The following is a 27,534-nucleotide window of genomic DNA, read 5'->3' as shown; positions in this document are numbered from 1 at the left end:
CAACAAGGCCAAGTGCCGGGTCCTGCACTTGGGTCACAACAACCCCATGCAACGCTACAGGCTGGGGGAAGAGTGGCTGGAGAGCTGCCTGGCAGAAAAGGACCTGGGGGTGTTGGTCAACAGCTGGCTGAATATGGGCCAGCAGTGTGCCCAGGTGGCCAATAAGGCCAACAGCATCCTGGCTTGTATCAGGAATAGTGTGGCCAGCAGGACTAGGGAAGCGATTGTCCCCCTGTACTTGGCACTGGTGAGGCTGCACCTCGAGTACTGTGTTCAGTGTTGGGCCCCTCGCTACAAGAAGGACATTGAGGTGCTGGAGTGTGTCCAGAGAAGGGCAACGAAGCTGGTGAAGGGTCTAGAGCACAAGTCTTAGGAGGAGCGGCTGAGGGGAGCTGGGGTTGTTTAGCCTGGAGAAGAGGAGGCTGAGGGGAGACCTTATTGCTCTCTGCAACTGCCTGAAAGGAGGTTGTAGCGAGGTGGGGGTCGGTCTCTTCTCCCAAGTAACAAGTGATAGGACTAGAGGAAATGGCTGCAAGTTGAACCAGGGGAGGTTTAGGTTGGATATGAGGAAAACTTTTTTCACCGAGAGGGCAGTCAGGCACTGGAACAGGCTGCCCAGGGAAGTGGTGGAGTCCCCATCCCTGGAGGTATTTAAAAGATGGGTAGATGTGGTGCTTAGGGACATGGTTTAGTGGTGGACTTGGCAGTGGTACGTTAATGGTTGAACTTGATGATCTTAAAGGTCTTTTCCAACTTGAACTATTACATGATTCTGTGTTTGATCCCATACAAATAACTTGTGTGAAATCAGCCAGACATTCCAGTCCTGAGATTCAGATGTCTGATGGCTGTAATGACCAGTGATTTTTCCAACAGTTTGCTGTGAACAGAACTTTCCTGAATGTTGCACAAATATTTTGGATAAGGACCCTTTGGACAGGCTCTTAGAGTAGCAAGAAGTACTATTTTCAGGCAAAGCATAGACTAATACCATAATATTTCCTGGTAGATGAGATGAAACTGGGAGTATAAGGTAAGGTCTAAATGATCTTCAGCATATCCAGGTGTATTTCACTGCATCTCTGAAGAATAATATTGAACTCCTGATGGCCTTAGCACAAGGAACTGGGTGTTTTTCAGTAAAACTCTAGGGCTGTTGAAAGTTCAGTTAATTTCACTTTACTCTGGGGAAAAAGAATAAAGTAAGCAAATCATAAGTTAGTTATGTTTCCCTTTACTGAAAAATCATGGGAACTGATGGGTTTTTTAATAGTAGTCTGTTACAGAATTTGTTTTTTTCAGAAGGACAGTGCAGTTAGTCTTGTATCTAAGCAGTGTGCTGTCTATCTGATAAGGCTCATCCTCAAATTTGGTTAGTGCCTCAGGCCCTGCAAAAACTGGTTTTGTGGTGCTGAGTAATAGGGCATGTAAACAAAACAGTAGTAGCTCAGATGAGGAGAAAACAAATATTTCTTGACTGTTGCCAAGGAATGGCTTAGGATATTCACCTGACACAGGAATTGTAGCACTTCAAACGTGGTACTGATGCATTGTACTTATCGACATTACCTATGACGGTGGTTACAAACTACATTGTGTGATCTTCCTCAGTTTAGCTCCAGAGGTGGTAAAACTGGGAAAGTCTAGAAGCTGACCTTGGTTATCCAAGATGTGTGAAACAGCACAATAAAGCAAGCAGTCTTGCTTTTCTTTCCAGGCAGAGACATGTACTAGTGATCTTTTTATTTCCCGATAGAGTAGATGTTGGTCTGAGTGCAAGTATGCTCTTGAATTTCTAATGTTATGAATTTTTAGAGGTAAGCCAGTCATTAACTTGTTCTGGGTCATGTTCACAGTGTATGTTTCTGCTTACTGTCAAAGGAGTGGCAAGCCCTGCATTACGCATAGCGTTTTGCTAAAACCAGTTAGACTTGTTTTAGTGTTAAAATATTTTTTCCTCTCTGTGCCTTTAATGTGCTAGCTCCTTTCTGTGGACATGGGCAATATGACATCTTCTGCAGATAAACCTGTGTTTATCTTATACATGAACAGCTGCTCTCTGATCTTCCAAGGTACTTTGAAAACAGGAAAATAAACCAATGGCCAGGAAGAGCCTATGATTGCATATGAATACCTGCATATGCAGGTTTTTGACATTGTGGATGATGGCACAATTGAGGCACAGATTGAGTTAGTCCAGGATTTGATGTTGTGAAAGAGCCAGGAGTTGACTACAACCACTGATAGAGACAGAATCTGAGGTGATGTTTACCTGAGACCCTCTGTTTAACCAGCTAGGCTCTTCCTGCGAAGAACTTGCTTGTAGGTGCCTGTTGTCATAGCAGGACTAAAAAATGTGGCCCAGTAGTACTTGCATAACTGCAATCTGTGAAACTTGACTGATATAAAATGAGATTATTTAATCAGTCACTCTAAAAAGGCTATGTTAAAACTATGAGCTATTACATTCTTGTATTGACTTCCAATTGTAGCCGATGTAAATGCTCACCTGCTGAAAAATGGTGATTTTAATCCTCAAGGTGGTATTGTCTTGATTGCCTCTAACTATATCAGGAAGAAACCTTTTTTTGTAAGATGGAACTTTAACTTGGATTAAAGGACTCCATTTTTATCTGGTACAGAGTATTTTACTTATGAGAACAGTTTTAGGGTGTTGTTGACCACCCTTAAAATCTTTTAGGTTTTGAAACCACAGTTTGAAGTGTGATTATGTTTTGTAATCTTAATTAGAAAAGTAAATTAGGATCTCAGCATTAATACTGCATCTAGAGAGCTCTGAGGCTGCAGTGATTTAGAAAGCTTGATGAAATTAATTATGCTATATACTGCAACAATAGATTAAAACATCTCTTAAGAAAAACCCTGTGTCTAGTAAGGAGTGTCAAAGGGCATTTTGTGCTTCTCATTTGTTCTGTGCTATCCTAGGTAGCTGAGGAATAAGGTTTTGCCTGACAGGTTTTTTTAGTAATACAGGGAGCAGTCTGACTCTTTAAGCAGTGTCCTGGGAAACCTTGCAGATCTCTCCCCTGATGGTGAAAAGAACTGAAGTCCTCTCAAGCAGAATTTGCCATGGCTCATAATGAAACTTAATGGATGAGGTGTTTTTATTCCTTCAGGAAATTCCCATTCATTTATAACCAAAAAGTGTGTCTAATCTTTCTAATTGATTTTCTTAGGGTGGTGAGCATGCTCGAAGGTCCTCTATTCTTAACAGCGATGAACTGTTGACTTACTACTACGACGATGTGAGAACAGTTTATGATCTCTTCCAAAGGGGTGTGCAAGTATCAAGTAAGTCTAAAATTAAAGATAATTTTTTGAACAATATGTCAAGAACTAAAGGTCTGGGCTCTTTAGAAAGGCAGTTGGGGGTAGGGGATGTCTACCTAGCAACGTGATAAAAATACTGGATGTGAGCTTTCTTGAAGGCAAATTTAACTGTGACCTCTTGTGAAGCAGAGTTGTGTGAATAAAGTCAGTGCTGTGTTCCTTAGCCTAAACGAACCTCTGTTGCCTCTCTGTCCTTCCCCAGTTTGCCTCCCTGTGCCCCCTCTAAAATAAAAGGTTTGTCTTCTGAAGGTGTCTGCAAAGAATCTAGAGGCTTAACACAGAGGGTGTAGTTAGTGTGATGTCAGGACAGAGGAATCAGAGGTTAAATTTTGAGTAACTTTTGATTATCATTTTTTTTAGATAACGGTCCATGTCTAGGTGTTAGAAAACCAAACCAGCCGTATGAGTGGATCTCCTATAAAGAGGTAAGTAGTCTTTCTAATTAGTGCTAGACCTGCTTTTGCTTGCTCAGACCATTGATACAACATCCAGTAATGTGACAGAACAAATCTTAATTATTTATAGATGTTTTAAAGTAGTAGCAGAATATTGCAGAAAGGTTATTGTTCCTATTAGAGTATCTTAAAGGAACAGCCTCAAATATGTGCAAGGGGTAGAAAAGAAATGAAGTAAGTGCAGGAGATACTTGTGATACAGTTTTATTTCAGATTTTTTTGGGGGGTTATCTTGGCAGCTTTTAGCATCTCATTGCTGAATTGTTTAGAACTTGGACACTGCCTCTGAAGGGCTGCAGCTTTGAAGTAGTATTCAGGGACTCAGACTGCTACTACTTTAGGTGCTTGCTTCCGAGAGGCTCACTTTACACTAGGAAAAGTCCTATCTATAGATGTTACTTGTGCTTCCTGACAACTTGTCTCCATAGTGCTGAATGATGGTTGTGTAGAGTGTTAACAGATAGGCTTCTAACTAGTAGCATGCTCCTTCATGATTGCTAAAAATATCTTTATGTAAATCTTTAACAGCTGTGCACTTTTAGCTCGTTCCTGATTTAATCAGTTATTGTCTTCGAATTTGCATAAACCTTGCCTATTGCATACTGTTAAGGTCACTAAACACCTTTTGTATGTAGCGGACCTCACTTTCTCCAAGGTGATTTTGCTAGGCACTGTTAGGTGCAACCTCTCCTTAATAAAGCTTTTCTGAGTCATGTGACTAACATGGATTCAGGTCATGTGCTATATGGAAAGAATTTGGAAAGTTGCCTTCCCAGGCTTCGTTTATAGAACTAGCTGGGTTTTGCCTCATTATTCTCCCGCTTTTTGAAGGGAGAAGCGCTATTCCCATAGCCACTGAATGAAGCAGAAGGATAGCACATATAATGCTTGTGATTGAGCAGAAATATAATGTTGAAAAATTCCAGGGTCACTTCTGGGGTTTAATACAGATACAACAAAATAGCCAGCCTTTTCTACGTATGTGAGCTTAACATTTGAACTTACACTTAACACTTTCAAGTCCAACTGGATTAAGTGTCTCTGCTGCTGCATATTGAATGCAAGTGTAGTATCTACAATCAGTGCAGTGTAATGGCACTGCAATGTTTAGGTTATCAAAGTCACAGGACATCCAAAATAGCCTAGAAAACTTCTGTCTACTTCCTACCAGTTACTGGCTGCCTTTTTGTAAGACTTAAGGTTCAGTAATGTTGAGGGGTGTATACTGATGAGCTTGCTCTCAATTTTTTTCTTCTCTCTCTCTCTCTTTTTTGCCCCTCTAGGTTTTAGACAGAGCTGAGTGTGTGGGCTCTGCATTACTTCACCGAGGCTTCAAACCATCTCGTGCTCAATATATAGGAATCTTTTCACAAAACAGACCTGAGGTAATTTAATTGACAGTGTGTGTATTGATTGTCTAGCTGTTATTGAATTGTCCTACTCCTATATCTGTTGCTTTTTGGCAGTGTACTGAGCTTTCCTACTAAGAGTCCATTTGGTGCTGGGAAAAGGCTAGAGGCTGATACTGTAGACCCACAAGCCATAGACATGGCATCTTTAGCTAAGAACCAAAACTGATAACTGACACAACTGTTAGTGTCTTATATTGTGTTTTTTGCTCCCAGAGTTGAATGCAGAAGGCTGGAGAGCAGGAAGAGAATCAGGGAATCCAGAAGACCTTAACTCATTCTCTCCTCTTTCCAGTTTAGAGGAGGGCTGTTTAATGGGAAGCTAATGTGGTACTTAGTGAACGTAATCACCATTTGCTTTCTCTTAAAAAGTGACATTGGTGTACAAGGTAATTGAAAGTGGTTGGAAGTCAAAGAGGTGTTTAAACCTTTCAAAACCCAAAGAAACACTTAGTGATTAAATATTTGGACAAATAGAAGATGGATAAAGGTGATAGTTCTGTCTCTGGCAGAGGCCCTGGGGCACAAAGATTCTGGGAGGGAGAACTGCTGATGAAGGCAAAAATTGAAAATTAATTGCAGTTTAATAAGGGAGCAGAAAGACTAAAGGAAGTGACATGATTAAAGAAGATCACCTGACAAAGCAAAATGATGTTATGAACCTGAGACAACTATAGGGACATTTAGATTGATTAGCTAGTGTCTACCCATTTTACCCCAGAAGTGGTTCTAGACTGCTGTTTCTAAAAATATTATGAAATATTCATAAATATTTATTCTCTAGACTTATTTATTAAATCTATTTAATAGGAGTGAATTTCTCTAACCTATGTTTATATGCTTAGTAGCTTGAGCTGGTACTTGCTGCATTAAGGTAGTTCAATCCAAACCTATATTAAGACAGGAGACTCGTTCTTAAGTTTTGTCAAAAATGTGCTGTCCCTCTTGATTAAACACTCCCAGCTGGATGCCATTATCTGGAGCCATCTGCAGTGTTGACAGGGTTAGAAGTTGTATCAGTGTCTCGGTCATGCTGGACAACAGCTTGCTGTTGGATCTCTTCTGATTTCAGTTTGTCACTGAGCCTTCCCTGCTGCCATTAAAATGCAAGCTGTGTGACAAGTGACCTTGACCTCCTTTCTCCTCTCCAACCCACACCACAAAGAAAAAAACCCTAATTCTAGCCTTGTACAGATGGAGGAAAAAAACCTAACATTTTTCTAGACTTTTAAATCTGCAATAGTTTGCTGTTTAGATTTTCCTGCTAGAATTCCAGTTCTAACAGCTACAGTTTTATTTCTGTAATAAAAAAAGCTGGGATGTCTCCAGCTAGGAAGCTGTTAAATGACATGGTGTTAGAGACTCTTCAGTTCAGTCTCCTGTGCTTAGAACATTATGAAGCAGAAGTAAAAAAGGGAGCTAGATGTTAGCGTTGTGCTGGTTTGAACTGTTTCTTTATAGACCTTTGGGTGCGAAGTCTTTGACTGCTGGGTCAGTGGATTTTCTGAAGGAGAGCACGGTGGTGTGGTCTGCTCTTAGATCACAGAGACAAAATGTGCTTGAGTTGCATTGCTCCATCAGGCTTTGAGTTGGGTCAGGAATGAGCTGGAAAGACTTGTTTAAACCAGCAATTTTAAATCTGGTATTTTCCCTGCTGAAAACTGCTGGATGGGTGTTGTGACATCCCCAACATAATCACTAATCCAGACAGGAGATTATGTGAAGTTTTTTGTGTGAAATGAGTCACATTTGTCAGTTCAGGGAACAACTGCTGGGGAAATCCCCTAACGGGGAAAATCCTAGCAGGTTACTTGCTTAAATGTTCACCAAAAAAACCAAACTTGGATTTATAAATAAAAATATTACTTTCTCTGAGTAACTGGAAAACAGATGATCTCTTCTGCAAGCAAGGAGGTTGTGTTTTGGATTGAGAAAACAGGACAGTGAAATATACAGTGTCCCTTAGTAGAAGATCAGAGTGATGTCAGAAAACAAATTGAAACTTTGACTGCTGTCTGTATTCATTATTAGTTGCTTGCTTGGGCTTCAAGAGAACTCAGGTGTCAAGGTTTGATATTTGTATTTAGCTTCTAAAGTTAAGAGTATTTAAAATGGAAGAACAAGTCTTGCCCAGAAAATAAAGATGCTGGTTGTTGTATTGAGAATGATGGCATGCAAGAGTTGTTGGAGGCTGCAACAGGGAACTTTTATCACTGTGTGCAGCTTCTGAAGTCTACTGTAGTAGACCACCACCCTATTAAAATAACTACTAAACTTCAGGCTGCGGAACAGCAATACGGCTGCCCCTTGTTACATGTACAGGCGGATGCTATCTGGGAGGAACTACTCAGTGGACTGTTTCATGGCTGGTATAGGTGGGCCTGCTTAGACTTAACAGTATGTCTAATGTCTGCATGAAAGTCTAGTTACCTGTCAGCTGGCCTTATACTAGTTTTATAAGAAGTCTTTGGACAAGAGGTGTACAACCTGCCTATTGCGTAAATGCTTTCAGAAAAATGCCCTGCGTTTAAGGCTGTCTCAGTCTGAGAACTTACTTTAGGAAACTTGCCAATAATAAACAGTTTGTAAAACTGAGATTTAGCAACTTTGTTAACATAGCCTCTACATTAGATATTATGTGGAATAACCAGCTGAATGATGTTGAAACTTGTCGTCATACAGGGGTGAGGTAGCTGGCCAGTGTCCTGCAAAAACACTGGAAAGTGTGACAAAGTTTGGGGGTGGGGAAGGGAAACAAGCACCCTTGTTAATGCAATCCTTGTTGAATTGTAAGTTCTGATAACTTTCAAAGATGCATGTTGTGTTGTTCCTGTGACTGGAACTGGCTAAAGGTACTGTGTCTGAGAATTTTTGTCACTCTTTGATGGGGAAAACGGAACTGTTCCAGTTCCACTGGCCTCTTCATGTGTCTGGAGGCTCCCACTTCAGGAGTTGCATGCTACCCTGTATTTTGGTGTAGCTAGTTGTTCACAAACTATACCCAATAGCTACTGTCTGGAAGAAGAATTGGATGACTGTTTTACCTTGATGGTACTTTGGATGAAATCAGGCTTGCTGTAAAGCATTGCCAGCTTGCATCACGCACACTAAGGCTGCAATATCCACTATGTTCATTGAGTACTGCACTTGTTAGCAGGCAAATTCTCCTTACTGCAGCTTGCAGGGGTGTAATTGCATTTTTAATAGAAGTCTTCAGATTAGATTCCTCTAAAGAAGAATAGTTAGTCTTGAGAAATGCTGAAAAATTTTCTGGGGCTGGCTTTCCAAAGGACTTCTAGTTTAACTGCGTATGTTGCATGTCTGGCCACCAAATGAGATGCAGATAATGTAAAGGTAAGAATACTGTGTGTATATAAATTTAATGTCTTGACACATACGAGCAAGTCCTTCACTGATTCATATATCATGGTAATATGGAATATTGAAGGCTTTGGTTACCTCAGTAACCTAAAACCAAGAAAAAATATTGTACTCTTATTCAAAGTTTTTCTCTGTTAATAGGTAAACTAAGGAGACAGTTAATGTTAACTGTTTTTCAAAAGTACTTAAAATTATTGTTAGGGGCAGAGTTGAATTTTATTGGATTGGATTCTTTCCCATAGCTCCTTATTGTTTGTTTTTTCTTTCCTACTTCTACAGATAAAAATGTAGTAGGTTTTCAAAGTAAACAAATGATACAAACTGCCACTTATTTTTTAGAAAGACTTGTCCAAATGAGCTCTGTCCTGTTAACTTCCTTGTTAGAATCCAAATATGAGTCTTTCTTGCAGGTCTGTTATGATACACAGACACACACACAGTGACTTGCATTTCTTCTTTTTGTGCAGTGGGTTATCATTGAACAGGGATGCTATGCATTCTCCATGGTGGTGGTGCCACTCTATGATACACTGGGAACCGAAGCAATTACGTACATCGTGAACAAAGGTAGGATGCTTTCAGTAGTTCAGTGACTGAATGTATGATGGCAGAGCTGACCAAGGGCAGAACTGTAGCCTTCTTCAGAAGAGTCTTCCATTACCATGTTCTGGAGTATGTATGGATCTAGCCTAAACTCAATTTGTCATATTGATAATGTCGTTCTCTTTCATCAGCTGACTTGTCATTGGTTTTCTGTGACAAACCTGACAAGGCCAAACTTCTGCTAACCAGTGTGGAAAAGGGGGAAGCTCCAATACTCAACACCATTGTCATCATGGAGCCTTTTGGCTTGGATCTTGTGGAACGTGGCAAAAAGTGTGGGGTGGAAGTCTTCAGCATGAGAGAAATAGAGGTAAGCACACTTAACCTACTTTACTGCTTTCATCCCATTTACTTGTGGAGGAAGAAGACAGTGTCTGTTGAACAGGTTTTAGGACTGTGAACAAAATGTGGTGGATTAGTTTCAAAATACTTAACTATCTCTTGGTTTGAAGTTTACACAAAAATATTAAAAAAAAATAAAAGGAAAACAACTTACTAATAGTATTTCACAATGCTCAAAATGTAAAAGTGTATATGCCAAGATGATGGAATGAAAGCTTGTTAACATAGTCCAGACCAAACATCAGATCTGAGTGTTAAGGCTTGCCCATGTGAAGCAGTAACATGATAATTATTACTGTGACTAATACTTCAGAAATACCTATTTCAAAAAGAGCCTGTGTGGGTTTTGGTCTTCTGGAAAATGGCATCTTCCGCTGTACACTGAATCTACAAAATGTTTTTTGGGGGAGGAGGAAAATGGCAGTAAACTGTTCCAGGGTAAGCTTATAGTAATGTAAGGGAATGAGACTTCCAGGTTTTGGAAGTAGAAACCATTTTGCTTAGCCACCTAATGTCCAAGTCTTTGTTTTGCTTGTAGTTATTTTGTCTGCATAGATCTCTTATGCAAGTTTATTTTATAACTTCACTCATTATTTGGAGAACTCTGTCCCAGGATCAAACTGCATAAAGTATATCTTTACTGTGAGATTATGAAACCGGGATTAGCCTGGTTCCAGCTGGAGTTCTGGGAAGACTTGGCTCACTAGGACTTGGGTATCTCTACGTGTGCTTGTCTAGTGAGGTGTCAGTAACTGGTGTGAAATACTTCATTTCACTGAACTTGTTTTCACAGCAGTCTTAACTGCTATGTTAACAGGGCCACCTTCTGGTAAAGATGCAAAAATGCCAGCATGTCTTTTAAAAGATGATTAACTGTATTGTTGCTAACCAGTCTTAGCAAGACTGCCAGGTTGAAATGGGGCTAAAAACATCATGCGGAGTAAGTGACTTACACAGTGCTGTAGCTCATTGGCAAAAGGGTTGGGTTAAACTTGGAAAAAGTTTGGCCCAAATGCAAGTTAGTACCCTAAAATCAGCTTCTTTCCTCAAGTTTAACACCAATTTTTGGCGGAGGAAGATGCTTTCCACTGGATCTTCTAGCTACAGAAAAACAAAACCAGAGGGTGAATGTTATCTTTAAGTTAGAAGTTTAGATGCTTAAGTAGTGACATCCAGTAGTACTTTGTAGCTCGTACTTAGCAGCAACACTTGATGTTTGTATTAATGCAGTAATAGGTGCTCCAAGAGCCTCTTGTCTAAATTCCAGAAGTTAGGCAAACTTAAATATTTCTAACAGTGTTTCAGTGAGCAGGAATAAGTTTTGTCATCTTTTTTTTTTTTTTAAGAGGTAGAGGCTTTCAGTGTCTCCTGAAAGGCAACTATGAACTATTTAGGAGCTTAGATTAGAATAGAATGACTATTTCTAGCTTTAAGCACTTGTTTTCTGGATTTCTGGCTTGAGGTTATTGCTTCGCTGTGCTTAATAGGTTATGTGACCAGTTCCTCTGTGTATCTTCCAGATGCTATAAGCTTGGTTTCTGATGCTTAGTATCTGTATGTATGCTGTGGTGAGTAGCTGTGAATAAATGGCTCTTCAGTAGGAAGAGAGGAGTTCTGTTAGAGGAGATGAAAAGAAATGTGTGGAGATCTTAGTTGTATATTCAGTAAATACTAGATCTTACTCAAAACAGGCTGTAGGGAAGTATTGAGCTTCTGGTGGTACTTGAAATGCAGACGCTGTTCTGAGCGCGCAGCTGCTTGTTGTAGTGGCAAACTTTTGCATAATGGCACTGTTTCAAAAGGACAAACTTGCAGGTATGGGAATGTTAACTATGTTTCCGGACTTCCCCTTTTTCTTAAACTTCTTTGGGTAATCTAAGAGGTACATCATACTAAAGGAAGTCTAGGGCTAGTAAAGGAATGCATAGAGCTATTGTTGTGTCCTTGGAATGTAAAGGCAATAGTGAAGTTAATGTGTCTGCCCTCAAAGGGTGCTTCCAAAGCTGTACTTAACAAAAAGTCCAATTTAATTTGCATAAGTCCTTAAACTAGTATTGTTTCTAGCCTTAATAGGCATGACAGTAAATGTCTTGATTTGAAAGCTTTAATGCTCATAGATATTGAACATGAGCTTTCAAATCTTTCCTCTTAATCACTGTATCCTTGATGATAAAAGGATCTTCTTGGTATCCATTCCCTTCTGCCTAAAAAGCTATGGCATCATTAATGGTCAGGCCTGAATAATCATTTGGAGGGAGAGGGAAGGCGAAGAGATTCTGGAGGAGAGAATCTTGTGCTCTCTGCTCTTCAGTATGAAAGGAGTACAAACCACCAACGATGCTTCATGGGGAAACTCAGCTTTCCTTTTCACGAGCAGTGGTGTTGGTGTGAGGTGCTTACTGAGATGAATCTTGCTTCATCTATTCAATGGTTGTCAGTGGCACATGTCTTCTGCATGAGGTATAGGATTGATTGCCTGCTGTGACTTGTCATAACACTGCTTAACCTCGAGCTTCTCTAGTGAGTGACTTCTGGTACACTAGCTGGAAAAAAAAACCTGTAAGTTTCAGATTAGTTATCACTTTTGTATTTGTAGAACATGGTAGTTATTCTAGATATCTTTAAAATACCCTTTAAAGCCTTTGTTACCTTTCTAGAAGTTAAAATGCCTTAACAGAGAGTCTAAATAATGGAATATTATGGTGTTTGGTAATGTTTGTCTCGTAAATTTAAAGCAAAAAAGTTCACGTGCTCATGTCTAAACTGTCTCTCCTCTTTCCTTTCCGTAGGAGCTGGGAAGAGCACACAGGCAAAAACCTATAGTAAGTATGAAATTAGTTCAAGTTACTTAATCTGAAGCTGGATAGCGTTCTGTAGATCAAACTAGCAAATCTCCCTATCTCCCATAGCTCAAAAGTAACACTAGTATTTGAATGTTTTGTCTGAGAAAATCTCTTTCCTTGCTATCTTAACCATACTAATACTTACTTTCTTAACTCTCATAGCCTCCAAAGCCAGAAGATCTAGCAGTCATCTGTTTCACCAGTGGAACGACAGGTACACCTCATTACATTATACAGAATTTATTATCCTGTATGTGCAAAATTAATTCAGAAGCCTTCCTACTTTTTTCAAGACTGTCCTGCTGCATCTTTTTGGCAAGTAGTAGCTGGGGAAGTTTTATGGTGAGGCTCCCTTTGATTCCACATCCTCCCATCCCCCCTCGATCAATATAGAGTTGCATTATTCGGGGGTGGAGGTGTTACGTTTTTTGGGCTTGGAAATAACAGAAATTGTATTTCTGTTATAATAAGAACTCTGCATCAGACTTCAGACTTTCAATTCTCCCATAGTCTTTTTTGTACTCTAGTAGCAAAACTTGTTCCTTAGCTCTGTGCAACCTTGCTGTAAGACTACTGTCTAGATGTCACATGGTTGACACTTGCCAGTTAATATCCAACACAGGCAGGGAGCAAAAGGGAAGAGTACAATGACAAGCTACATTTTTAAAGCAGATGTGAGAACAGATATTAGTCTGGGTTTGATAGCTGCATCTTCACAGACATGTTGAATTTTGAATGAGAAGCTTATCCAAGAAACATGACAATTTCTTAAGGATTTGCTCTCCTTATGAAATTTGAGGACTTCAACACAAACTTACTACTTTACTGTTACCAGCTATTCTTGAAAGTGTATTAGCAAGTTTTCTGCCTTTTTAATTGATATACAAAGAAAGGTATTAGTAGCATTTCAGTCAATCAGTCCCTTCTTAGATATTAGATTGGTTTTACCACTGCTTGGTAACTTAAAGCATCTAAAAATTTCACTGTGCATCCTGATGTGCTTCTTCCTTAGGAGACCCCAAAGGAGCTATGATCACTCATCAAAACATAGTCAGCAATGCTTCAGCTTTTGTGAAAACTGCAGAGGTAAACTGCAAAGGTTAACACTGTGGATTTGCATGAAGGGAAGAATCTCAGGAGTAGAACCAACATTGAAATCTCATTAACTTTGGTCTTAACTTTTAATAAGATCCAAGTGAAAATGTAACTTGACAGCATGCTGCCCATGCTAGGTCAGAAGTCAATGTTTACTGGCTTCTTTCAGGGTCAAGAACCTGACAGATTTACAATTTGGTCTGATCCAAGCAAAATGTTATAAAGATCCTGATGTGGATCTACATTACATTCTGCCATGGGCTTATAGTGTTCGTCATTAGTGCAAGCTCTATATCACAGGGTTTGTGTAGAGGCTAAGCTTTTCTACTACGGGCGGGAGAAGCTATAATGTATTTTAACTCCCCAAAATAATTAAAGCCCTTGCCTAAATGAGCAAGAAGCATAACTGTCTTTCCTTGATACAATGTTAACTTTTACCTTAGGGTAGACTAAGGTTCAGCTGCAGGCTAGCTAAGAAGATGGTTCTAAGTTCTAACACGTGCAGATGTAGTTAAATACAATTGTATACTTACTTTGCCAAGTACTCTGCATATGGAATTGTTTTTAAATTAAGCAATTGGTCTCACAATTAGATTGTGTAAGGTACTTTTGCGATCAACCTTATGGTAAATTGGATAAGCAAACTTTCTCATCTAAGATGCAAGTGTGTAGGGTTTTTTAGCCCCCTAAGGCATACTACTTATTTTGGTCCCCCTCCCTCCCAGTGTATATAGTGGAACTTTCTGTGGTTTCTCTCGGAATTTGTTTCTATTCATAATTGTATGAACGATAAGTTGTAATAATCTGGTCACTGTACTCAACTCCAAAAGATTACCATTTCTGCAATGTGTGTTTACTCGTGCTAGAAGTCATTGCTGTAATTTTTTTAATGAAAGAAAGGCAATGCTGCTTCATTGCAAAGAAAACTGAAGCAAGGGCTGTGCTCTAGAGTTTAGACGCTAGATTTCATTGTTGTGTTTAACTTAGGCAAAATAGAGAATCAATGAGAATTAAACTTAATTTTACTAACACTTTCAGAAAACATTTATGCCTTCCTCTGATGACGTTCTGATATCATTCCTGCCCTTGGCTCATATGTTTGAGAGAGTCGTTGAGGTAAGCATGTTTGTTGTACTGAACTATTGAGAAGCTTGCTTTTCTTACAGAATGCATGTCTCTTGAATCCCAGTGATACACGCTATTCCTTTTTGACTCTTGCACGCGTGTGTAAAAGCCTGAGGTAAGGTTCAGGAAAACAATATCCCATAAACAATATTCAGTGAGTACTAGACAATTGGTCTTCATGCCAAAATATAAACATTAACCTTAGAGCTAGGGTTAATAAGAAACTGGTTTACTAGAACATGAGACAATCCCTTAGCACACATACACTGCCTAGAAATGCCTTCTAACGTAATCAGTGCACTATTAAAAATCCATGCCATTCTTTAGTCTGCAAACTTAAAAAGTTTGTTTTATAATGTGGCATCCTGCTTGCTTACACAAAACTAATTTTAAGTTGGTTAAACTTACAGTTGCTTCAAAGAAACTTCATTAAAAAGGGAGGGATTTTGTTTCAGTGGAGTTCTCTTCCAGGAAATGAAAATGGCTTTTAATGCCATTTAATGACAAAGTTTGAAGTTCTCTCCGATAGCTAGCTTGTTTTACTATATAGCAAAACCTGGGGCTTCATTTTTGAGGATGAGGGGGCTCAGGTTGTCTAAATACTGACAGTCTTAATAAGGACCTCCAAGCTCATAGTTAGGTGGTATGAATTATCAAAAGGATGCAATTTCCTCAAACTTCCTATATACAGTAGAGGCACAGGTATTTACTGTATGTATTGAAGTTGAATTAACACCTCTCCCTTAGGTGAGATTGCCCATATGTATGTTGAAGGTAGTCATGTCCCAATTTATGTAAGGAAACAGCCTCTGGCAAGGGTGAAAAGGCACATGGAGCCAGAAATTGTCCTGGGATTTCAGTTAGGAATCCTGAGCTTTCTACCAAAAAAGTGTGTGTGTATATACACATAGATAAAAATGTATATATGCATATGTCTGTACATGTGTGTTCTGAAGACTGGGAACAGAGCTTAACCGAGGTGCACAGGTGTCCTTAGGCTTTTAGCACTTTTTTCCTCCTGGTAACCTGGATACCAGTTATAGTATAGGTGTCCACTGTCTGCTCTGCATAGGATTGTCATATTAGCTAGAACACATTATACATGCTGTGTTTTCAGACTTTTTTACTTTTTTCTAACAGTGTGTGGTTCTGTGCCACGGAGCTCGGATAGGATTCTTTCAAGGGGATATCAGACTGCTTATGGATGACCTAAAAACACTGCAGCCAACTGTATTTCCTGTAGTACCAAGACTGTTGAACAGAATGTTTGACAAGGTAAGTCTACAGGCATGAGTCTAGACCTGCACAGGGTTTCAAGAGACTTCATGAAGTCTGTGCTGACGTGGTAGGAGAAACTGTTGTGCTCTGGGATGTTAAATTGGCATGTGAACGAATTTGTGTATCTCTCTCTAAAAGAGAGCTGAAAGTGCAGGGAGTAGTATTGGTTGTATTAAAACACTTTCTGGCAGCAAATACTAGTGTTGAAAAGCCTGACTAGGAGACTTGGTTCTCTCTAGCTTGGTTAATGACTTACTGTTTTGCTCTGAGCAAGTTATTTAAGTCCAGTCCACAACACGAACATGAGGCTTAGCATCTGCATGCCATGCTTTTAGCATCTGACTCATGGAGTGGAATTTACAAACCAAGGTCAGGTGTTTGCCTGTGTTTGCATAGACACATGCAAGTTTCCTACACAACAGCCAACATGTTCTACCAGGGAGAACTATAAAGCAGTCAGTCTGGAGTGCTGGGGAGGGGGTGTGTCAGCAGCCCCAGTCTCTCCTGTGCTTGCTACTTGCCTGCCTAGGATAATCTGAGGTGGGAATCCAGAAGTAGATTCTTTCTTTCTTGAACTTAAGATTTTAAGTCATCTTTTTGCATGTGGATGACTGACTCCTCTTAGGATACAGCTAGAGGAGTTCAAGGATACAACAAGGAGTCCTGTGACTGCTAAAGAAATGACAGATCTGTCTATGCTGTCTTAGCTAGGACACTGCTCTAATCATGAGACTAGAGGAACAGCAAGTAATACAAGGTTCTGTTTGGCCCCAGGAACAAATAGCGCAACTCACGTACATCTGGAGGGAAGGAAATTCTAAGCCCTGCCTGTGGTGCTTAAAACTTAGCCCCTCATTCTGCTTACACATTCTGTACTGGAATTTGAGAAACAGAGCCAAAGCTTGGGACTCTCTTCTTTCCTGATGTCATCTTGCTTGTTGACTCTGGTGCCTTGAGAATTTCACACTTCTATGGCACTGTTTCAACCTCACCCAGCCTTGCAGTAACCTAGCATGGGAAGTTAAGTTGGAAATTGGGTGGTGGTGGGGAAGCTAATGCTGAAGAGCTGCTAATCTGTCTCTTTCCAAGTGAATATACTGATCTGTGGTCTGCTGTCGAGTCTGCTCTGACTTGCTGAGAACAACCAGAAGGAGCCTTAGAAAAGTGATCTAAAAAGCAAGTTTATATATGCAAGACAGATCTCTCTGGTATTTCTGAAGGGATCTGCATTTCCTCAGAAAACCCTGTGTTACTTAACGTACTATGATGGTGTGCTCTTTAGAATATGCTGAGGATTATACTTAATTCAGCTTTTGATCAAGTTGGAATAGAAAAGTAAAACATCCACTTTCATTCATACATTCTAATGAAGAAACTATACATTGAAAAAGCATCACCCAGTTGGATGGAAACAAGAATTAAGTGCTAATTTTGGTGGACATCTCTTGAACTGAGGTAAAAAGGCCAAAATCAAAATCCACAAGTATTTCTTACCAGAATTAAGATGGTTACCAATAAAGGTTGTTTAATTTATTTGGTTTTCACTGTTAAGAGTCTCTATACATGTTTCTGTAAGAAGGGGAATGGTAGCCTGTGAGGCTTCTAACCACAAATCATTTTTCTTAATAGATTTTTGGACAGGCAGATACTTCATTAAAGAGGTGGATGCTGGATTTTGCTTCCAAGAGGAAAGAAGCAGAACTCAGAAGTGGTATAGTTAGAAATAACAGTTTCTGGGATAAAGTCGTCTTCCGTAAAATACAGGTATGCTTGAAAGCCTCGGAGTCTTTGTATGGTGGATATTGGAACTTTTTTATTATGTTATTTATTTGCTCATGATTATTTTGAGACAGGGCTCCAAATGTGCCTACTGTGTTACGGAACAGCAGTTTGGCATGTGTTTTCAATACTGGAAGTGTGAAGCATCACTATCCTATCTACTTACTAGTTTGTAGGCATCAGTTTGCAATTGCTGAATTTCATATGAATGGTTATAATCTGGTATGGCTTTCATCACTGATTAAAGACTACCTGGCTACTCAGAATAAAAAACACAACTGTCTTATTTCCAACTGCATTTTTCAATTCCCTTTGTTCTAATAATATCACGTAACTGTATTAGGGAGGTTTCTCTAAAACAGTCTAGTGCTTCTCTTACCACTTTGAAAGCAAACACCGTCATTCTGAAGGAGGAATACTAAATGTGACTTAGTGCCACCTGTAGCCCCTACTGTCGTCTCACTGTTGGTCACTAGTAAGTTATGCCTGCTATTATATCTGGCACTTACTTGCTACGGCCCTAACCTTGGTTGTACAACATGCCCCTGTGGCTGCCTTTTATAGCATTCAGTATGCGTGAGAAGCTGATAGAAGGCAGTTAAAAATAGCCATCGCTGTAAGGCCGTGACTTAAGCTCTTTTAGACTTTTGGCTGAGTGTGCATTGCAGTGACACTACAGCATAGTCTTTGTAGATACTGTATGTTTGAGATACTGTTTCTTCCAGCCATTAATGAGATTAAAAACACTGCAAGAAAGACAGCTTGCAATAGGAGACTAAACTTTAATCTCTAACACTTGCGGGTGGCACAGTAGGTGAACAGCGACTGAGGGTGGGATGGAAAAAGACTCTGGAAACTTCTCTAAAATGCTTTTGGTGTCCACAGTATCTTGTGTCTGTTGTAGGCAAGTTTGGGAGGAAAAGTAAGGCTCATGATCACAGGAGCAGCACCTGTATCTGCAAGTGTACTGACCTTTCTGAGAGCAGCTCTTGGCTGTCAGGTGAGTTTCCTGGCCTTAATCCTAAACCAAAGATTTTTAGTACCTCATTCCAGCTTTGATGTTAGAGCATTTCTAGTAGTCTGATTATATGGCATTCTTCTTGGAGACTAGACAAGTGTGTACTCCTTTCCAGAGTTTCTCTGTCCCCTGAAATTTCTGTATTCATCCCAAAGTCTTTATTGTAACTGAAGTAACCAGCTGAACTGTCTTAAGGGAAAGATTTTTGGGGGCTGCTGTAAGCAGTAATTACTGTTCTTGGATTAAGTTTCTGGGACTTGCCTTGCTTACGGAAGTATTCATAACTACTGTAGAGAATCTAATCAACGTGATGATATTGTGGTGGTGTTGCTTTGAAGATGAGACTGGGGAGAATCAGATTGCACACATTGCATTTATCTTCAGAGCCTCTTCAAACTATATGCTTTTTGAGGTAAAAATTGAATAACAATGACACAGGATGGAACAAATGTATTGAAATAAATTTCAAGGATAGAAAACACAGAAACACTCTAAAATGAGGCTTCTGTGACTTCCTGAAGTTCTTCAGTAGTGTGCTGGTGTACCAATGCATTCTGCACAGAAAAGGGAAGCCTGTCGTGTATGTAATAATCAGAGCTGTGATGGGGTATAGGGATTCCATTCCTAGCCATCCTGGACAAACCTGTCCTTAAGTGACGTGAATGAAGTCATTGCTAGTGCCACTGTTCTTAGTTTCTTCCTCTTGCTCCCCCTGTTGTGTTCTGGTTTGATCTATACAGGTGTCACATAGCATGTGAGATTGAGTGAAACTTCGAGTAAATATTGGAAATGAAGGTGGAATATTAGCACTTAAAATTGTGTATTGTGCTAAATCTCTAATTCAGCAATATTCTTTTTAGAAGATGCTGAGGATTTTGCTAAACTCAAACAACTAGAAAAAGAAGCAAAATACTACTTTTCAACATACAGATTCTTCATTACAATGAAATTAAGAATTTTAATCTTTCTGGTTTCACATTCTAGTTCTATGAAGGTTATGGACAGACTGAATGCACAGCTGGATGCTCACTGTCAGTGCCTGGCGACTGGACAGCAGGTATGGTGTTTAATGGTCTGCCTGTCTATTAAATTTCAGGATGCTACAGAGGTCCCTGATCACATTATTTAGTCTTCAGTACACTGATCATAAAGCATAAGATCCTGTTTTTCTTCAAGAGAAATGAAAAAGTTTTGAAGGGATTCCTTGAAGTTTCTGCTACTAAATAGCTAGGAATGTTCAGTAATCCAAACTTGTACTAGGTTTTGTCCTTGTAAGTTGAAGTGGATTTAGAAGAGGGGAGGTCAGAGTATCAACCCTTGTAATTTTTACAGAATAGGAATCTGCTGTGTATAAACACAGTGCTGGAAATTTAAATGGCATTTTTTGGTGTCAGAACAGTCTGCATTTCTGTCAGCTGTTACATCTTTAGCTCCCTAACTGAAATCATACTGATAACTGAAACTACAGTGGGACTTTTGCTACTTAAATATGTCCATAGTGTGGGGATTCTGATTATTAGAAAAAGCAAGCCTGAGTACATGGTTCAGCTTGTAACATTCTAGGGATATCTGAGAACTTAATGTTTCAGTCCCAGCAAATTTAAGCTATTACTGTAGTGGTATTGGTGTAGTACATTACCAGAAATGACTTTTCCATCTTTTTTACTTTAGCATGTAACCAGCTTATAGTTTTAAGAACCTGTTTGAACTGCTTTTTAGTCTATTGAAGTGTTATTCTATTTAATAGGTCATGTTGGAGCACCCATGCCATGCAGTATCATCAAGCTTGTTGATGTACAAGAAATGAATTACTTGGCTGCCAAAGGAGAGGGTGAGGTGAGTAATTTCAAAAGGTCAATATAAGCCTCTTATAATATCTTGGAAAATGTTTTTTGTTCCTAAAGTAACAAGTAACTGTCTGTGTTTAGTAAAAGTGCTAAACATGGCCTGATACCTAAAAATCAGAGACACCTGCCTTGCCTGCATGCAGTGTCAGCTAATGATTCACAGAAGCAAAGCAGCAAATAGTATATTGGAGGGGAGAAAAAGCAGCTTACTGTGGGATAACAGATTACTGTGTATTTATGGTTGTATGACCAACATGCCATCTTCCAGCTGTGGGATAGCTGAGAAGCTAGCTATCTCGTACTGCATTTATCCTTCAGTAAAATGCTAGCAGAGGGCTTCCCCTCCACTGCCAAGTGCTGGAGAACAGCTGATGCATGTAGCTTGCTACCCAGCTTGTGATGTGTCAGATGAGGTAATTTAAAGCAGCTGAAACACCATCAAGAGAAATGGAGATAAAATGCCATGAAAGCTGCTAATGGTTTGTGAAGACTGCCTGCACATTCTTCTGAACTTTTTTTTCAGCCTGCACAAATTGAACATGTATGTTTTAGAAATTGTACTTTGAGGACTCAGCTTTGTATGTAATGCTATATGCTGTCTTTTTCAATATTTTTTTGAAGTAAAATACATACAGCTTGAATTTTGTGTATATACTTAGAACAGATGTCCATGTAGTAATTTAGTTTCTCCCCAAACCCTGAAAGCAAATTTACTGTGGTATATTCCATATGCTTTTCAGAGGCCTTGAGGGCAGTTGTGGGGGGTGAGAAATGGATAAATAAAAAGTAGATTAAGCAAGTAACTAATTTGTGACTGCAAACAATATATAATCTTTATTTGTTTTGGTTGTGATTTGTATGAGACTAGAGACAAATCATTGGGCTTTAATTCCCAGAAATACTTCAGGATTTAGTTGGGCTTGGTGGTGGGAAACTGTTTGCAAGTGGAGAGCAATGTCAAGATTCTTTCCTGTCTTGCATATGACCCCATGTTTAGTATTCAGCAGCAATTTTTGCTTCACTTTAAATATGCTTTTAAAGATTTGGTCTGCTAGAGGAACTGAGTATAAATTGTCATAATAAGAAACAGGTAAGTAGTTTTTTTTAAAGAACTTCTAAAAATGTTTTCCTTGCACTTACTGTGAAAGTTTGCTGCATTAGGAGCTACTTTGGACTTGAATAAATATGGTAGCCCCTTAATATATCAGGTACCATCTTAGTCTTTCAGTCCTAACTTCCTCAGTGTGAACTATTCTGAATTTAACAAATAGTGTTGCAACTAGTTTCACAGAACTGAAGCCCATAGCTATAGAATTGAGTCTCATCCTTTGCCTAAAATAAATCTTCCTCCTCATTGTCTGTCTGCTCTTCAGCTGGATTAAACACTCCTAGTCCTCCTTTCTGAGAGTAGGCTTTCAGTAGTCTCCGCTTTTCACTTTTGCCAGTTATCCATGTTCAAGAAGGATAAATTTGTGAATAGTTATATATATATATATATATATATATATATATATATATATCTGCTTATATGCAGATGAGGTCTTAGTGCCAGTTAACAGGATACAGGTAAATGGTTTGCTGTCTCTACTGGGAAAAGCTGTCACCTGCTGTCATCCTGTGATTGTAGGAGCCATGAAAAATGAAACGTTTGATCAGTCAGCCTTTGACTTGACTGGGACATACAGAGTTCTCTACTCATATCCTTCCAGATAAGCTCTGTTTTATAGAAGAAATGACTTAGTTTTTTAAAACATGACCTTGGTTTAGTCATGAGTCTGGTACTGTCTCTACAAGGTCATCAGAACCCTCACTAATACTGATTTCCCTCCTATTGGCAACATCTCCTGTTCATTGTATTGTTCACCAGCATGCCTATATTTTATGCTGAGGTAAGCACTGAAAATACATGGGATGAATCTTTCAAGAATTGGTCTCTGAACTACATTAGTAATTTCTTCTAGTCTGAGAATTGATATTAATGCCTGAAGATTCTTTAGCCAGTTCCTTGCCCATTTTATAATTGTACTAATCCCCTAGACTAATAGTTGGCCTAGTATTTTATCAGCCCTTGTTGATATTTATCATCTGTTTGGCCTTAACTAAAAAATGGATTTTCTCTCATTCTTCTAGATTTGTTCTAGAGTCCTGATAGTATTGCCCAGACCAGGCCCTTCTTATTGTCTCCTGTCACCCACGTATGCCAAGCAGCTCCTAAGCTGGTGTGAGGGTTTGAATCCTTTGTTGCTTCTGAGGACTCTTGTGTAGAGCTTTCAGGGTTTTCTGGACTCCTGATTCCCCAGCAATTGTGTGCAGTGGGCATCTTTAAGTTTTGCTTCAGTCTTGTTTACCTTACCTATCTTGTCCTTATTTCTAAGGAGGTATTTTATTGTCCTGCTGATCCTTAAATAACAAAAGTCCTGTCCTGTGTCCCCCTTCTCCCCACCAGAAGAAAATTTAAACAACCTTGAGTGTGATATTGAGAAGAAAATAGTTAAATCTGGGATTATTTCTGGGTACTTCAGGCTCTACTCCATGTTCCTGACTAGTTGCTTTACTTCTATGTTCTCTTGCTGACAGATAGTCTACTAATTGTTTTAATTTAGCTTGTAAGGTCTGACCTGATTCTCTGGCAGCCTCTTCACTGATAAACCTCTAATTTTGTTGGTCCTTTTCTCATACCTTGTAAGCATGTTTTTTTGATCCTAATAATGCCCACGCATCTAGTTATATCCAGAGAAGTTGTTGTTAGTTTTCTACTCGGTACACAAATCCAGACAACCTGCAATTTAAAGAAATTGCTTCTGTTGTAGAGAAGTCTTGAGTGCTCTAAGCCCCAAGGTATTAACTGGCTTACTTCAGGACAACAAACATGTGATTGCTTGATATACAGCTTTTTCATCACTAGTTTTAGCACAATGCCCCTGCTGTTTACCAAAGCTGAAACAAACACATTGCCAGGCTGAGAGGTAATATTTCTGGATCCAGCAGAATTTCTTCAGATAAATAAAAATTAATTTCCTCTGATAAATTCAGATTATTCAAATAGCAGGTAGGAACACTTTTGCTAGACTGGAAGAGAACAGATGCTTCCAATTGCTTTTTATTATACTTTATACCAATGGAAAATGTTAGGTCTCCAAAAACCATGAGTAGAGATTTCTGTACTAATGCATAAACTTCACCTCGTCTTTTTAGTGGGGGTTATTAAGAACTGTTCATTGCAAACAGTGTTTGTGAACTTCCCTTCATAGTAGCATACATTCACAAATGGCTGTTTTCAGGTATGTGTGAAAGGGCCAAACGTATTTCGTGGCTATTTGAAAGATCCAGAAAAAACAGCAGAGGCTCTGGACAAAGATGGCTGGCTTCATACAGGAGATATTGGGAAATGGCTACCAGTAAGTTGACTTACATAGCTGAAATGTACTTTTGTAGTTACTAGCAGTAATTTAACTAATGAAATAGAAAATATTTGGTATTAAACACAATGAATTAGGTGAAAGGCAAGTAATTTTAGGAGGAGGATAATTACTGTTGTAGGTAAATCTGTGTGCCTGGGGCTAAAAAAAGTATTAGCAGTGCCAATCCTACGGCTTTCCCTAGTTTAGGTTAGATGGGTGTGGAGCCTATTTTCGTCTAATGTTAGTTTGACAGTACTCTGGCTCTGGCACTATTTTACTGTATTACCTAATCTAACTTAAATGAATGAACTGTCTTGGATCACTCACAGCATTTAAGCTTGTATTAAACCAGAATTCAGGCAATGGCACTTCTGGTCCGTTGTTGAAAGCTTAACAAAAGTTGCACAGTAATATCTGAAGTCGAAATACATAGAAACAAACTCTTGTTTGTCTGTTTTAATTCTGGTACACTGTGTCATCTCATGTGGCATGCTTAAGCTGTGTAGACTGTTTTTTTTCACCTCAAGTGCCTCTTCTGAGTGGAAGTTATTTCTGTCAACAGAATGGTACATTGAAGATCATTGACCGGAAAAAACACATATTTAAACTAGCCCAGGGAGAGTACATAGCACCAGAGAAAATAGAAAATGTGTATCTGAGATGTGAAGCACTTGCACAGGTGTTTGTCCATGGAGAGAGCTTGCAGGTAAGCATTCTTCAGGTAACTTTAAAAATGGATGCAAGAGGAGACTGCAGAAAAGAGTTATCCTTCTCCCTCTCCTGCCCCCCCAACTTTGGGACTGAAATCTTAAAATTTTTTTTTAACATTACACGTTTTGGTTCTGAATGCAGTTTCAACTCCAGCAGTTATATAACATGGTTCTGGATTTAGTTTCAGACCTGGTAATAGAGCTGGATTAATTTAACTGAGTATTAATAACTGTATATAAAGTTGCCAACAGTGTGCCGGGCAAATAAAACCCAAGATGTCCATGTTTTTGCAAGTGTTAATTGAAATGTGGGTCTTAACAAGAGTAATTCTCTTTAAGTGCAAGCTTCTGAACTGCACTCCTGTGTTCAAGTAGCAGAAAGCTGCTGATTTTACAGCAGGATCAGAACTGCTGTCCAAAACCTAACCCTGACTAGTAAGAAATGTGTAGGAACTAAAGTGTTGACTTTAAAAAAAAAAAAAAAAAAAAAAAAAAAAAAAGCTTGACAAAAATTCCTTTTTAGGCCTTCTTAGTAGCTATTGTGGTACCTGATCCTGAGACTTTGCGCAACTGGGCCAAGAAAAAGGGATTTGAAGGCTCATATGAAGAGCTGTGCAAAAACAAGGTGAGTCACATCTAACTAAGCAGTTAGCTGTTCTGCATCAACTGTTTCAAGCTATACAGTGTATTCCTGTATCCACAGGACCTCAAAAAACACATTCTGGAAGACATGCTGAGGATTGGGAAAGAATCTGGTTTGAAGTCATTTGAACAGGTAAGATGCTAAGGATAACTGAACACCTAATTCTTTAAACTTCTCAATCCCAATATAATATGACTCTGCAGAAACTGATTTTAATTTGTGTCTGGAAAATCTTTAAAGTGATGGGCTTTGTTATGATTTCTGGGCAATCTTTTTAATAGCCTTGTCTATTACTAGCCAAGCTGCATTCCTTGGAACTGTTTTATTTTCCAGGTCAAAGACATTGTCATGCACGCTGAAATGTTTTCTATTGAAAACGGCCTGCTGACACCAACGCTGAAGGCGAAGAGACCAGAACTGCGAAAATATTTCCAGTCACAGATAGAGGAACTCTATGCTAATGCCAAAATGTAACTGAGAATGGGATGAGGAAAGTGGCACACGTCTGTCTACTGTTGGCCTTCATATCTGTAATTTGACTACAGCAAACATAGGGAAGGAAACTGTGCAATCATTAACTTGTACAAAAATGGGTACTTGCCATAGGAACACTGAAGAAATGGAACACTGCCTTACTGTCAAGTTGTGTTGCATACTGTTTTTATGGTGACCTACAATTTCCAAAAAGAGCCTTAACTATAAATGGTAACTATATGTAAGTTATTTAAGACTTCCTTGGCCAAAAATGGGACTCTCCTTCACCAAGGAGCTAAGGTTTTCTTATTGTCAGCATGTTCGCTGTCTGCAGCGTATTTTGCAGTTGTCAATTCCACAAAGGATTTGGCAGGTTTGAAAATGCCTCTAAGTATCTTGCATCCTCAGAAGGATTACTTAATCTGTTCAGAAAAACAAAACAAAACAAACGAACCACCAAAAAAACCCCTCGACGGTTGTATAGCTGGTATTGCATCTTGCATTAGTCCTAATATTAACTGGGGCAAGGCACCTGAGTGTTTTTTCTCCCTTCTATATGTGCAGCCGGGTCTGAGATGTACTTTTTATAAGGTAGAAGTCAGAACTCCACGCAAAGGAGACTGATGAATACAAGTTCCTCAGAGTAAGTCTGCATGTGGTGGTTCCGCACCGAAAGTGTGGATACAGTTAATTCAGCAAGCATAGCCTTTGCTACCTTAACACAAATCCAAAGTGATGACAGCCCTGTAAATGAACAGATCCTAACTCTGACAAGAACACTAGATACCTAAAACCAAACCCATTCAGGAGGCTGGGCTATGCTAACAGTCAGGTAAACATTGCACCTGTACTAGCCACTTGTTTCCCTGTAATGAATGTGTATTTAAAATGCATTTTTTTTTTTTAAATGTGCCAGGTCCTCTAAGCGGAAGAGCTTCTGACGTAACCTCTCAGTTTTCTGTGCTTTATGTATGAGCCACTGAGTATTCTTCACTGAATAGCAAAATAGGTCAGGTAGAATGTTTTTTGCCTGATGCTTTGCAGCAATTGGAAGTATTTAAATATGCCAACAGAACTGTGTGTTGGCGCAGGATAGGTATTTGTTCAGGGATAAAAACCTAATTCCCGGATAAATTACAAAATAACTAGTTACCTTTTGTTTGAGAAATCAGCAGAAATAAGCCTTATTACAGCATAAGTCTTTTGCAGAGTTGGTTTTGCATTAGCATTCATTGCTGTTTTTTTGAAAACATGGATATATGTAAAATACAAGCACAACAAGGTTTGCACTAAGATTTGTGTGTGATTGTAATGCACTACTCTGTAGCATAATTTCATACATGTGTGCAATGAAGGTACACAAATCCAAGTCAACTGTTAGAGCAGTAGTTTGTTACATTGGAATTCAAATGTTTGCTTAGTGTTGGTTATTTCTATGTTTTATAAAACCAAAAAAATTTTCAAAACCAATGAAGGAAACCAAAATAAATATTTCTGCATTTCAACTCAATGAAGTGTTTCTTTATCAAGGAAAGATGCTGCTGACTAACAAGCCAAGGCATAATTTGGTAACTCTGACAAGCTGTAAAAATCCTCTGCTACAAACATGCTAAATAGAGGATAAATGCTGGTTGTTGGCACTTTACTTTTTGGAAGGTAATTTTCTGCTTTGGTCTGACATTTATGTGTAAGTTTTTGGCCAGTATCTGTAAGAAAGGGATGCTGTTGTATGTAACTTGGTTTATCGGTATTCTTAAACACCACCACCAACAACAAAAAT

General features: G+C 39.1%; 1 protein-coding gene across 1 annotated transcript in view; it reads left to right on the top strand.

The window, feature by feature from the left end:
- ACSL1 (acyl-CoA synthetase long chain family member 1) overlaps window positions 1-27,264 on the top strand; it is a 42,652-nt gene extending 15,388 nt beyond the window's left edge. The window contains exons 3-21 of the mRNA XM_082315555.1: window positions 3,198-3,312; window positions 3,712-3,776; window positions 5,090-5,191; window positions 9,064-9,163; window positions 9,331-9,509; window positions 12,331-12,363; window positions 12,547-12,598; window positions 13,397-13,470; window positions 14,518-14,595; window positions 15,745-15,879; window positions 17,512-17,646; window positions 18,566-18,661; window positions 19,664-19,736; window positions 20,427-20,515; window positions 23,808-23,924; window positions 24,490-24,633; window positions 25,161-25,262; window positions 25,341-25,412; window positions 25,614-27,264. Of these exons, the coding sequence (XP_082171681.1) occupies window positions 3,198-3,312; window positions 3,712-3,776; window positions 5,090-5,191; window positions 9,064-9,163; window positions 9,331-9,509; window positions 12,331-12,363; window positions 12,547-12,598; window positions 13,397-13,470; window positions 14,518-14,595; window positions 15,745-15,879; window positions 17,512-17,646; window positions 18,566-18,661; window positions 19,664-19,736; window positions 20,427-20,515; window positions 23,808-23,924; window positions 24,490-24,633; window positions 25,161-25,262; window positions 25,341-25,412; window positions 25,614-25,754 (1,902 nt within the window). The 3' untranslated portion in view covers window positions 25,755-27,264. The remainder of the gene's footprint in view (window positions 1-3,197; window positions 3,313-3,711; window positions 3,777-5,089; window positions 5,192-9,063; window positions 9,164-9,330; window positions 9,510-12,330; window positions 12,364-12,546; window positions 12,599-13,396; window positions 13,471-14,517; window positions 14,596-15,744; window positions 15,880-17,511; window positions 17,647-18,565; window positions 18,662-19,663; window positions 19,737-20,426; window positions 20,516-23,807; window positions 23,925-24,489; window positions 24,634-25,160; window positions 25,263-25,340; window positions 25,413-25,613) is intronic.
- The last annotated feature ends 270 nt before the right edge of the window (window positions 27,265-27,534 follow it).

The sequence above is a fragment of the Platalea leucorodia genome (assembly GCF_965183815.1).
Source record: "Platalea leucorodia genome assembly, chromosome: 6".
In the NCBI taxonomy this organism is placed as follows: domain Eukaryota; kingdom Metazoa; phylum Chordata; class Aves; order Pelecaniformes; family Threskiornithidae; genus Platalea; species Platalea leucorodia.
Note: the sequence above shows the minus strand (reverse complement) of the source record. Positions and strands in the feature narration are given on the sequence as shown.